Source organism: Nelumbo nucifera, chromosome 5 (assembly GCF_055504915.1).
Source record: "Nelumbo nucifera cultivar China Antique chromosome 5, China Antique-T2T, whole genome shotgun sequence".
In the NCBI taxonomy this organism is placed as follows: Eukaryota; Viridiplantae; Streptophyta; class Magnoliopsida; order Proteales; family Nelumbonaceae; genus Nelumbo; species Nelumbo nucifera.
In genome coordinates this window covers 72,409,003-72,421,093 of record NC_142653.1, presented here as the reverse complement: position 1 = coordinate 72,421,093, position 12,091 = coordinate 72,409,003, and the positions used below count along the sequence as shown (strand labels likewise).

Genomic DNA, 12,091 nt, shown 5'->3' with positions numbered 1-12,091 from the left:
TGGGCCCTTCCAGACCGGGTTGTAGGATTTAGGTCTTTCACCCCTTTAGGGTCTTTCTCTTGTGCTTCCTTCTTTAGAGTGTTGTACTTTCCTTCATCTTCCTTGCACCCATTCCTATTAGAGAAATTTGGTGTCATCCAATTCCTCCCAAGATTAGAGCTTTTTGTTGGGAGGTATTCTATGGAAAGATTAATACCTTTGATACTCTCCAAAAGAGAAGGCCTTTTTGCTGTTTTCCTTTGAACTGGTGTGTTCTTTGCAAGGCTTGTACCTACTCCTTCCGATTTTCTAATCTCCGGTTCATTTATTTTGGCTGTTTGGGAGTGGTTCTTTTCTTTGTTTGGGTGTAGGTGGGATTTTTCAAGCACCACGGTTGGACTTTTTGCTTTTTCAACTTTTAGATGGCGGAATAAAAGAGGAAAGGTGATGTAGAGAATGACAAGGGCAGCAATAGTTTGGACAACTTGGGAAGAAAGAAATGCAAGAATTTTTAGGAAAGAGAAGTGATATTTGAGTGTATTACAGTTAGGTTAGCACATTGGATCAAAGCGATGGACCACTTTTCATCATTTTCCTTTGATTGCATTTTTAGGAAATGGAAAGAAGTGGCAGAATCTAAAGGTGAGAAAGAAGCAACTCCAAAATATTGGTCACCACCTGGAGAAGGTTATATGAAATTAAATTTTGATGGGAGTATCAGGGAAATGCAAGGCTTTCAGGTGTTGGGGGAGTATTTAGGGATGAAGGTGTTGTGAACTTGTGATAACATTGTATTCTGGACCAGTTGGAGAAGGGGATTCTCTAAGAGCAGAAACCATGGCTGCATTGTATGAAATACAGAAGGCAAGAGAGTTAAACATCAACAAGATGATCATAGAGGGCAGTTCAAAAGTGATGGTTGGATGGTAAGATGGTTACAAAACAATGGGGAAATATTTGAGTGTGTTCGGTTAGGGTAACACACTGGCTGTCTTGCTGAACTCCAAGAGTCTTTGGTAGTTGTATTTTGCTGTTTGTAGTTGGGGTGGGGGCCCTGTTGGGGTGTTGGCCTTTTTTTCACGGGCCCTGTTGTATTAGTGTGTGAATTGCTTCAAAATTTTTACCTTAAAAAAAAAGAAAGGTTCAAGTGGTGAACCGGGGATATGAAAGTGCAGGTTCAATGGGTGCAGAGATCAACCAATAATATTGCTGATGCTTTAGCAAAGCAAAAGGAACTTGGGAATCAGTTTTTCTGGGCTGTTTTCTAATTTGAACAAAAGGGGGAGAGATATTTCTGTGCTCTCCACTGTTTGTATAATTCATTGTACATTCTGTTTATAATTAATGAATTAATGACCTTTTGGTTGTTTATAAAAGAAAAGAGAGAGAACATTAAAGTTATTAATAGTTACTGATAAAGAAGGCCATGTTGACACATCTTTATAGATCAATAAGAAATAAAAAACAGCTAATTCCTACTTGAGATTCTGAGGCTTACTTATTCTGACTTCAATAACATAGAAACTTACTACTAATATTACTAGGTATACTCACAGTCTAACCGCAAAAGTAGTAATTTCTGATTTTACCATAAATAGTAATTATATGAAAATTGTTATAAATAGTAATTATAGGAATTACTATAAATACTAATTCCAAAAGTTATTATAAATGGTAATTCTGTTCTTTAATAAGAATAGCACACTTTGAGAAGATAGTAATTCAACTCTATTTCTAAAAATCTAACAAACTAGAAAATGAATTAAAGAAATAAAAAATATTAAAATGCAAATCACCCAAAAATTAGAAAATTTCTGCTAGTTTAAAGACTTAAAGTATGGAAAACCTTTCTTTTTCTATAGTTTCTTTCCTTGCTGCCATGTTTGTATCGGTAGCATATTTCTAATTTGGCCTTAACTTGTCTGTGCTTTGGATGAATGATTTAATATTGAATGTTCAATGAAGAAATGATGTTGGACAGGTAGGGTTCATGCAGCTTTCAGATTTGGTAGAGAGGTTTGTAGCATGAAATGAAGACAATTGGGTGATGATGAAAAATAGAGATGGAAGCAAGTAGACTGATTGCTGTCTTCCAAAGAATGAGGAGATTAGAAAGAAAAAGACTCATGCTGTTAGATTTCACTTAGAAAAAGAAACAAGTATTAGAAAAAAAAAAGAAAAGGAGCGTGGATACAACCAGAACTCAGTAAACGAAACTCTTATTTTCACTTTCTCCAAGGACCAATTTTCAGCTTCTTAAATTCTGAACATGCGTAATACTGATAAAAAAAAAAAATTCTGAACATGCGTAATCTTACCAACCTTTTCCAAACTGCAGTTTAGGGTTGGTAATTTGTGGGGCATTATCCTTAGTACGGTCATCCAGTTTATATAGGTAAGTTGGTTTTCCTCGTGCCTTCTCTGAGATTTAATTCCTTGATTTTTCAGCAAGATGAATCCGACATCAATTTATTTGGAGGCAACAGTCAGTTACTGACACTTGGTCTTGGACTTTTGGCAACAGCACTGGCTGCAGCATATGTGACACAGCTTGCGAAGGTAACCTTCATTTTTATGGGCATGTTCTTCATGGTTGTTGATAACCTTTATTTCCCTTATTTATATGGTAGCAAAATGGATCTCTACCATGGCATAGATCATTTCTTTGAACTAAATATGTATCCAGAGTCCTACTTGGTGAGTCAAACAATTTGATTTGTGGAAATGTATATATTACCAAAGCCCAGACTGGAATTTCTAACTTATCAAGTAGAATCTGCTCATGGGCTGTGCAATTGTTCCAGACATAATCCTAACTTTACCCTTTGAATGCCTTTTTTGGATAAGATTTGAATACCTTTTTTTTTTTTTTTTTTTTTTTGTAAATTTGTGCCACAACTCACTTGGGTCTACCTTATTTTTAATTTTTAATATCACCAGTTCTTAGTAAATATCACATGGGGTCCACCAGCCACCCGCTTTTGAAAACGCAACCAAGGAAGAACTAGTGGGGTTTTTACTTTACCTCAATTTTGTTTTTGATCAATTTTACTTTACCCTTTTTTGATCAATAACAGAAGATTTTCATTAATTATGGAAACAAGTACAAAGAAGCACCACGGAGAGAGATAAGCTCTCTTATTAACTCAGCCTAAAAAAGTTGATCCCTTCCCACCCCTTGCTTAGACAAAACATCAGAAAAAGCATTATTGATAAAAAAAAACATCAGCAAAAGCATTTGCACTTCTTTTTACCAACTGCAGCTTAACTTCCATTTTTTATGTAATACGCTTAAACTTTTTTTTTTATCATTAACAAAATTCCACCAACCAATCTCCTTTTCTTTGTAGTCAGCTTGCTACTAACTTTGAGTCCCCTTCTATAATCAACCTACTGATGTTCAACTCCTTAGCCTTTTGAATTCCTCCCATTACTGCCATGATTTCATCCCTCAATGAATCACCCATGCTTATTGGGCCCAAGTAGAAAGCAATAATTCTTCCCTCCTCATTCCGGAACACCCCTCCAATGCCTAAAGGGCCCGGATTCCCCTCACTCAAAGTTCAACTTGAGAAACCCATAAAGAGGTGGGAGCCAAGTCATTCTGATGAAAACTTTTGAAAGAGAGGAATCGGCTACCTCTTTCCACTTTCTAAGCAAGTCATCAGTAGAAACACCTCCAAAACTGCTCAAATTCTTTACCCATTGGATCACTCTTATGCTAATGGTCTCAATTATTGCTTCACTACTCCTTTCCTTATTTGGGACGACTCTTTGGTTCCTTTCTTCCCAGACCGTCCAGCACACAGCCGCCCTTGTACACCTCCATTGAATTCACCCCCTTATCTTCCTCCTGTTAACAAAGGAAGACTCAAACAAGCCTTATACATTTGGTGGGGGGTTCCACCTGTGTCCAAATAAAGAGAAACCATTCCCAAATGATAGAAACAAAAAGGCAGGGGATTGATAAGTGGTATCAAGTCTCACCATTTGCCTCACAAAGGATACACCAGTTGGGGGGAAAGGCACCAATTTTGTCTCTTTTTTTGAAGGAGTGTTGATTCTTTCCAAGAAATCCTCACAACAAAAATACTAACCCTAGGGGCAATAGGTATGTTCCAAACCTCCTTAACCAGAAATGGCATTAAAGAACTGTCTGAGGTTTGGATTAGGGCTGAAAAGAATGAAGCACAAGAAAAAGACCAGAAGAAGCTAGGCACCAAACCTACTGTCCAACTCAGAAGGGTTCAAGAACACCCTATCCAAGCACTTTAATAAGACAGAAACATTGCTACATTCAGCATCTCTGAGCCCCCTTCTAAACCCCAGATTCCATGCGAAACTTGGACTCAAGCTAGAAGGCTGCAAAGAAGGAAAACACACTCATCCTTAAAGTTAGACAAATTATAAAGAGATGGAAATTGTTCCTTTCAATGGAGAATTACCCAACCACACATGTTCCCAACACAGATCACTCTCTCAAGATTCATGGTTGAGAATATGCAACTATTTCAATGTGAAAAAGTAGTGGATCTAATTCTCCTATGTTTCTCGTGAGAATAACAGGGCAGATTCCTCTCTCTTGTTTTTTTTTTTTTTTGAAAGGTAAAGATAAAATTCATTAAAAGAAAAAGAGAAGACATAAGGAAAGGTGACAAGAAATCACCTGAGAGAAGAGACAGACACCAAACAACTTACACCCAGAGAAACTGGAATACAAAAACATTCAAAACAAAGAGACAAAAACTCCATATCTGGCCACCTTGATCCATCTCCACGAACTCTGACACTACTTAGAATCCAGACATCAAACTCCCTAATCCTCATCAAGCATTTCCTCTTGCCCATCATCATCTTTATCCCACTTTTCTCGTCCTTCCCCAGCTGCCACTCTCTTCAACCTCTCTTCCTTCCTCTTCCTCTCAAACTCTTCAAGTGCTTTCTTAGCAAACTCCTCATCTCCCCAAAAAAAACAAGCCAAGACTTTTACCAATCTCGACTTCTTTGTCCATCAATTTTGTAGTAGTTACTCTTCCAAGCCTCTCCTCCTGATATCCAAGACATCTATATGGAGCTCTCACTTCAGAGTTGATGCCAGTTCCATTGTCTTTTTCAAGCTGATGAATCCCCACCTGTGAATCCGAATTGTCACGAGCCCGAGAGTCCATGCCCCAGCCTCTTTGATTGTTGGTACTATTGGTTCCCCCGCTCCTTTTATAAACTGTTTTGTAGGTCTTGCCCTAGCCAAACCAAATTTCATCTGAGAAAATACCTTGGTTATGTGAACAATGTGCGTATTCCTAGTTCCACGAGACTTTTTGGGAGCCACTTCAAACGAAGTATCTGTATCACCCTCTTCTGTCCTCCTTCCTAAATCCACACCTAATTTTCCAACCACCACTTCCTCAAAAGTCCTGTTATTAACAACAGAGCACTCCACCTGGGAAGAAACATAGCCAACACTGGGAAGAAACAGGGCAGACTCCTCTCTCTCATGTAAACAATCCGACCAATATATGATTTGTCATTTTTTTATAGATAGTATAGGATTTGTCATTTGAATAAGTCAACTCTGCGATTAAAGATGTAAATTTGCCTGACTTATTTGAAAACAAGTCAGACATAGGATCTGGGAAGTCCTTAATGAGTTGACTTGTGGACATGTGTTTACTCGCAAATCATACCAAATATGTGGTCTCCATGCAACACTGTTGGGAGCACATCAATATGTTGAGGCCATTTGATTTATAGATCTCAGGTACATGTGTAGTTTCTCAACCTAAACTTTTGCAGGTCAGATGATTTTCCCATTCTATAAACTATTTAACTTTGAGAATCATTTATCATTGCATCCCATGTAATGCATTTGTTTGATTGCATAGGATTGTCCAACAAGGACCTCATTGACTGAATAATCCAGATCCCTTATAATTTATAAATGGGTCATGTAACATTATTCCATGTTATAATTTTGTTGATAAATGACTAGTATTTTATTAATGAGAATAGATACAATGATAACAATATAGATATAGTCAATACATGCTTCCCAAAGAGAGATGTGAGGTGCGTCCTCTCTTAAACAGCAAAAAAAAAAAAAAAAAAAAAGAAAACAATTACAACCACACCCAATACAGTTGTGCCCTAGAAACCCCTCAGCAAAAGCATCGACTGTCCTCACCCACTAGATTCTCAAGGTCTTGTTCCTTGTCAGCCATTTAAATTTCTTCATCTCGTTCTTGTAACCCCAAATTACAGCTTCTGGTTCCTTTAACCACCCTTACCACCTTAGAATCCCCTTCTATTACCAACCAAATGCAGTTTCTCTTCCAGCCCACTAGTCTTCTTGCACACTTCTCTAAAATTGGGCACCAAAAGCCTAAGTCATAGGGAAATTAGTGGTAGAGCACTCCAAACAGGCTGCTATCAATAAAAAAGTATACTTCCTCCAATCTAATTCCTACAACACTTCTTCAAATTGATTTTTAAATTTGAAAACCGTGCAAACATCTTGGTCAAACCTTTCAGATTAGTTACCTTTCTTAAGTCATTTCCTTCACAGAAGAAAATTATGTCATCTGCAAATTGCAGGTGGGTCACTGTGACACTCTCCCTCCCTACTCTCCAAACCTAAAATCCTCATCCCAATTAGCTTTGAGAATTAATCTGCTAAGCACATTTGCTACAAGCGTAAAAAGGGGATAGGGGGTCACCTTGTCTTAGACCTCTTGAAGCTGGGAGAAAAATCTTTAAGCACCCCATTTACCAACTCTCTCCAAAACCCTTTACAACTTCCCAACAATCCTAATAGAAAGCCATGGTAGAACCATCTGGTCTAGGAGCCTTGTTTCTACCATTGAGAAGATGACTCTCTTTATTTCCTCTTAAAATTTCTTTCTAAACAACTAGCTGCTTCAGCATCCAATATGGGCCTTCTAAAAATGGCCACCCAATCCAGTCCGACCACACTTTCCCTATCATTTAAGTGTCTTCTAAAAATGGCCTTCAAAAGTTCAAATGTTCCACGAAGATTCTAGCTATATCCCCTTGGTCAGAAAATGCCTCCCCCATTAGCCTTTGGTTTGTCAACATAATTTTTGCACCTTCTCTTTCATTGGCCAAATAGTGGAAAAATTTTATATTGCCATCCCCTTCCTCGATCCATTTTTGTCTTGATTTCTGCCTGCAATTGATTTCTTATCCACTTCTTCCAACTCCTTCAACTTCCAACATAGGCCTCTCTCCTCATCATTCAAATTCATCTGAGTCTCCTCATCTAATTCCTCAACTCTATTCATTAAATTTAGTTTACTCTCTTCTAATATTCCAAAGTGTTCCCTATTCCATTCCATAAGTTAAGAGTGTTTTTAAGTTCTCACAAGTAGCCGACTTACTTAGGGCATACTTGTCTTTGTACTCTCTTTTATTTATGAGTATATAATCTTATGAAAGGGGCAGCCAGACCTAATTCTGAGCTTCTCCCCATTCTCTTCTATCACTCATCTCTCTTTCTTAGCTGAAACCTTTTCTCCTCTTTCTTTTCTTCTTTCTTTCTTTTATAGTTTTTATATCAAAACAGGTTGTCCAAACCTTTCTACTAACAGGAGTGGTAACATCTTCAACATTTGTTGTTTTCATTCCTGGCTTACCCCTTTTTGGTGAGCCAATGCATTTCTGTTGGTGAGTTTTTGGAACACAATGACCGTACATCTTGTAGACATTTAGAATTTGGGAATTGTTCCTCTTCAATGCGGGTACAATCTGGTCAACTTCAGTTTTTGGATCTACTTTGTTTCCTACTTCCTTATCTAACCTCACTGTAACCCCTATTTCTGACTGTTCATGTTCTTCAACAGTGATACGTTTGGCACACTCTACATCCTCTTCAAGGAAAAGTTGCTGTATGAAAGCTTTCCTATGCCTATGTCTAGCTTCCAATTCAAGTTTATGCTGCCCATACTTGAAGAATCAGAGAAAACCGAATCACTTCTTGCTTCCAGATCACCCACCGTTCAGTTCAAAAAATTCTTTCTCCATAGTTTTCTTGCTTCTTGGGTTACATTTTTCCTGTGAGGCCGGCTCCTTGCATTGCAACGCCCTTAGCTTGGCTAGGACTTGTCGAAGAGGAACATGATGGATGGTACTTTGTCCATTGTCAATCTTTTTGTCCCACTCACATGCTCCTTAAGAGAATCACATGACCTCTCAATAGTAGGAGGCCCACTGATGCAGTACGGGATTCATACCAACAGAGTAAGCATTTACAAAGTTGGTTTTTGAAGACCCATCTTAGTACATATAGGGGGAGGATGATGCAGTACAAAAGGAAGCTAATAAGTTCTATGCAAGTTGGAACCACTACAAGACATGTAAGAAGTAGAGATGACAACATCAACCCAACTTAGTAAATATTTACCAAGTTATCATCATCGCAAAATCTCTATTTTAGTTCATAATTATCAAGTTAAGCATGACAACGAGATTTCCAAATTTGTATTCAATTAGGACTTTCTTTTTTGAAGAGATTATGTAGGATTATAATGAGTGTTTTATTAGATTAGGAAACTTCTTTGTAGGAGGCATAAGGGTGTAAGTCTAAATAAAGAATAGCTAGGGAAATTGTAGGAGAGTTTTATGTTGATTTTCTCTTAAGTATTCAGTGAAGAGTTGTTCTTCCTGTTTATTTCGGATTTTGCTCTTTGCTTTGAAGCTTCTCTGAACGTTGTTTGTTTCCGTATTGCGTCATTTGGTATCAGAACTCATGTTTGATCCTTCTTTGAATTATGGTTCCTAAGAAGACATAAGTGGCTCACATAATAGATTAGAAACTCAACAACAAAACACGGAAAGAGGTGGTAGAGTTGAGAAGACAAGTCGAGGCACTTGCTCGAGATCGCTACGTTCTCATTCCAAAACATGGAATAGCGGCTCTAACGCAAGTGCCTCAACTCGTTTCTTTTCATCCTCAAGGCAAGCATCTAGGTCGGCTGTAGTTGTGAGTGGTGGTTAGAAACAGTGGAAAATAGTTTCAGTATTGAGTTTCCAAAGTTTCAGGGATGTTTCTCTACTTGGCAAGAAACCAAACTGGCTATAGTAAGTGGTGAACAAAAGCTATGGGGAACAAATCTCAAGTTTGAGTTTTCGGATTTCATGGAGGTATAGCTCCAAATAAATTGATGGACTGGAGTTCTATGGAGGAATTAACAATTCCAAAGTCTGAAGGTAAAATCAAATCTTATGACTTTGTTGATTGCTTTAGGCCTCGTTTGGTTTGTAGGAATAGGGGTTTGGAATCAGAATCAGAATGGGCTATTCTGATTCCAACTATTTGGTTGGGAGGAATCGGAATCCCATTCCCATTCCTGCTGGAATGGCATTCCCCCATTTGAGGGAATAGCCATTCCCTACCCTTCCCTTGGGAATGAAATTTATTCTTGCTGATTCTAATTCTCTTTCCAATTCCTGTCTGAACCAAATAGACTATGGGAATAGACCATTTCGGTTCCGAATCCAACTACGAACCAAATAGACTCTTAATATTGTTAAGGATTGTAATGAAAATCTTGTGTGGCCATTCTCCTCAACAACATTTGTTGAAGAGAAACTTGTTGATTGGAGCCAAGGTTCAAAGTATTGATACGTATCGGCCCGTATTGGCCGATATGTATCATATCAAGAGCTTCCTGATAAGCCCCTACAGAGGGTGTATCAGGGTTTTGACCGGTTCAGGGGGTGGACAGACCTTAAACCGGCTCCTCTGAATCGGATGTGAAGAAAACTAAAAGAAAAACTGTCGATACTGCCCACTATGCCTTTTCAGGCGTATCAGGCGTATCGATATTTTGTACCTTGATTGGAACAAATCTCTAATCTATGATGAAGAACCCATTGCTCAAGAAGAATATGTTATCCTTCATCATGATTTTCAGGAGGATGGAGACTATTTATCATACTAGAGGTTTTGATAGCATTGTCTTCATACAAGTCTACGAGGATCCATATTGGCAAACATTTTTGCAAAATTCAGAATGGTCAGTGAAGGGAGAACTAAATCATTTGAAGGAAATGTGTTTCAAAAGTTAAGAGATGTAATGAAGACATTCCAATTCGTATTGGAGGGTTACACCACCATCTATTTATCAGAAAGTTGGAAACAGAGAAGCACAACAGAAGCACAATACGAAATGTTGGAGGACACTCACATGATAGTATGAATCCGATGACGTATTCTCTCCAACCTGGAGAGGATGATGTAGTACGGGATTCGCACCAACTGAGTAAACATTTACAAAGTTGGTTTTCGAAGACCCATCTTAGTACATATAGGGGGAGGATGATGTAGTACAGAAGGAAGCTAATAAGTTTTATGCAAGTTGGGACCACTACAAGACATGTAAGAAGTAGAGATGATGGCACCGGTCTAACTTAGTAAATATACCTTGTTAGCATCATTCGGAATTTCTATCTTAGTTCATATTTACCAAGTTAAGTGTTACAGTGAGATTTCTAAATTTGTATTCAATTAGGACTTTCTCTTTTGAAGAGATTTAGTAGGATTATAATAAAAGTGTTTTATTAGATTCAAAAACTTCTTTGTAGGAGGCACGAGGGTGTGAAAAAGTCTGCAGTACGGAAACAAACCACGTCCAGAGAAGTTTCAAGGATAAAAGCAAAAGCTGAAATAAACAGAAAGAAGAATTCTTCACTGAATAGTTAAGAGAAAATCAACATAGAATTCCCTTACTATTGTCCTAGATACTCTTTATATAGACTTGTTCACACCCTTATGCCTCTTACAAGGAATTTCCTAATCTTTCTTGAACACTTCTTAGAATCCTACTAAAACTCCTAAAAAAGAAAGTCCTAATTGATTACAGATTTGGAAATCATGCTGTAACGCTAACTTGGTAAATACAAACTAAGATTGAAACTCTGTGATGGTGCCAACTTGGTAAAAACGAACTAAGATGGGTTGTTGAAGCCAACTTAGTAATGATTTACTCAGTTCGTTTGGACCTCGGATTCAGGTTACCATTTTAGAGGCCGCCAACATGTTGTTGCACTTTCACCATGGTTCTTTGTTTCTGATCCTCTGATAGATATTAGTGGTGTAATCCTCCAATACGAATTGGAATATCTTCACCTTATATCTTATATTTTGAATCTCCTACACTTCATGTAAGATGGTTCTTCCTTTAATTATCTTTTTGAATATTGCAGAAGTGCTTGCCAATAAGGACCTTCGTTTGTTTGTATGAAGACTATGTGATTATAACCCCCATGATGGTAGGTATTATCTCCATCATCTTGAAAATCATGATGAAGGATAACTTACTCCTCCTGAGCAATGGGTTCTTCATCCTAGATTGGAGGTTTGGCCCAATCAACATGTTGTTCTTCAACATATGTTGTTGAGGAAAATGGCCACACAACATTTTCGTTACAATCCTCAACAATATTAATGCATTCAACAAAGTCATAAGATATGATTTTACCTTCAAACTTTGAAATTGCTAACTCCTCCATGGAATTCCAGTCCCTGAATTCATTTGAGGTTATACCTCCATTAAACTTCGGGAATTCAAACTTAAGATTTGTTTCCCATCGCTTCTATTCACCACTTGCAAAGTTGCAATTATAGCCAGTTTGGCTACATGTTGAGTAGAGAAACCTCTATGAAACTTTGGGATCTCAATATTGAAACCCGTTTCCCATTGTTTCTGTTCACCATCCACAAGTACAGCCGACTTGGATGCTTGCTTTGATGATGAAAAAGGAACGAGCAGAGACACTTGCATTGGAGTTGCTGTCCCCTCATAGCAATTTCAACTCTTGAGCGAGTGCATCGACTTGTCTTCTCAACTCTAACACTTCTTGTGTTTTGTTGTTGAGTTCATGCTCCATGATGTGAGCCACTTGTTTCATTTTAGGATCCATAATCCAAAGAAGGATCAAACATGAGCTCTGATACCAAATGGCACAGTACGGAAACAAACCACGTTTAGAGAAGCTTCAAAGAAGTTGAAAACAGTCCTCTTGAAGTATAGGACTGCTTGAGATTAGATGCAAAACTAGAAAAATGAACAAGAGAAGATTAAGAAGTTGAGAGAGA

The 12,091-nt window shown here is 37.9% G+C and overlaps 1 protein-coding gene across 2 annotated transcripts in view; it reads left to right on the top strand.

Annotated features, from left to right (window-relative positions):
- Window positions 1-12,091, top strand: part of LOC104589491 (SNARE associated Golgi protein family) — a 66,141-nt gene that overhangs the window by 42,152 nt on the left and 11,898 nt on the right. The window contains exons 6-7 of one of the 2 annotated variants that reach the window (XM_019196355.2): window positions 2,318-2,374; window positions 2,504-2,538. In XM_019196355.2, the coding sequence (XP_019051900.1) occupies window positions 2,318-2,374 (57 nt within the window). In that variant the 3' untranslated portion in view covers window positions 2,504-2,538. Of the gene's footprint in view, window positions 1-2,317; window positions 2,375-2,427; window positions 2,539-12,091 lie in introns of both variants that reach the window. The other variant, XM_010247842.3, reaches the window with a different exon arrangement.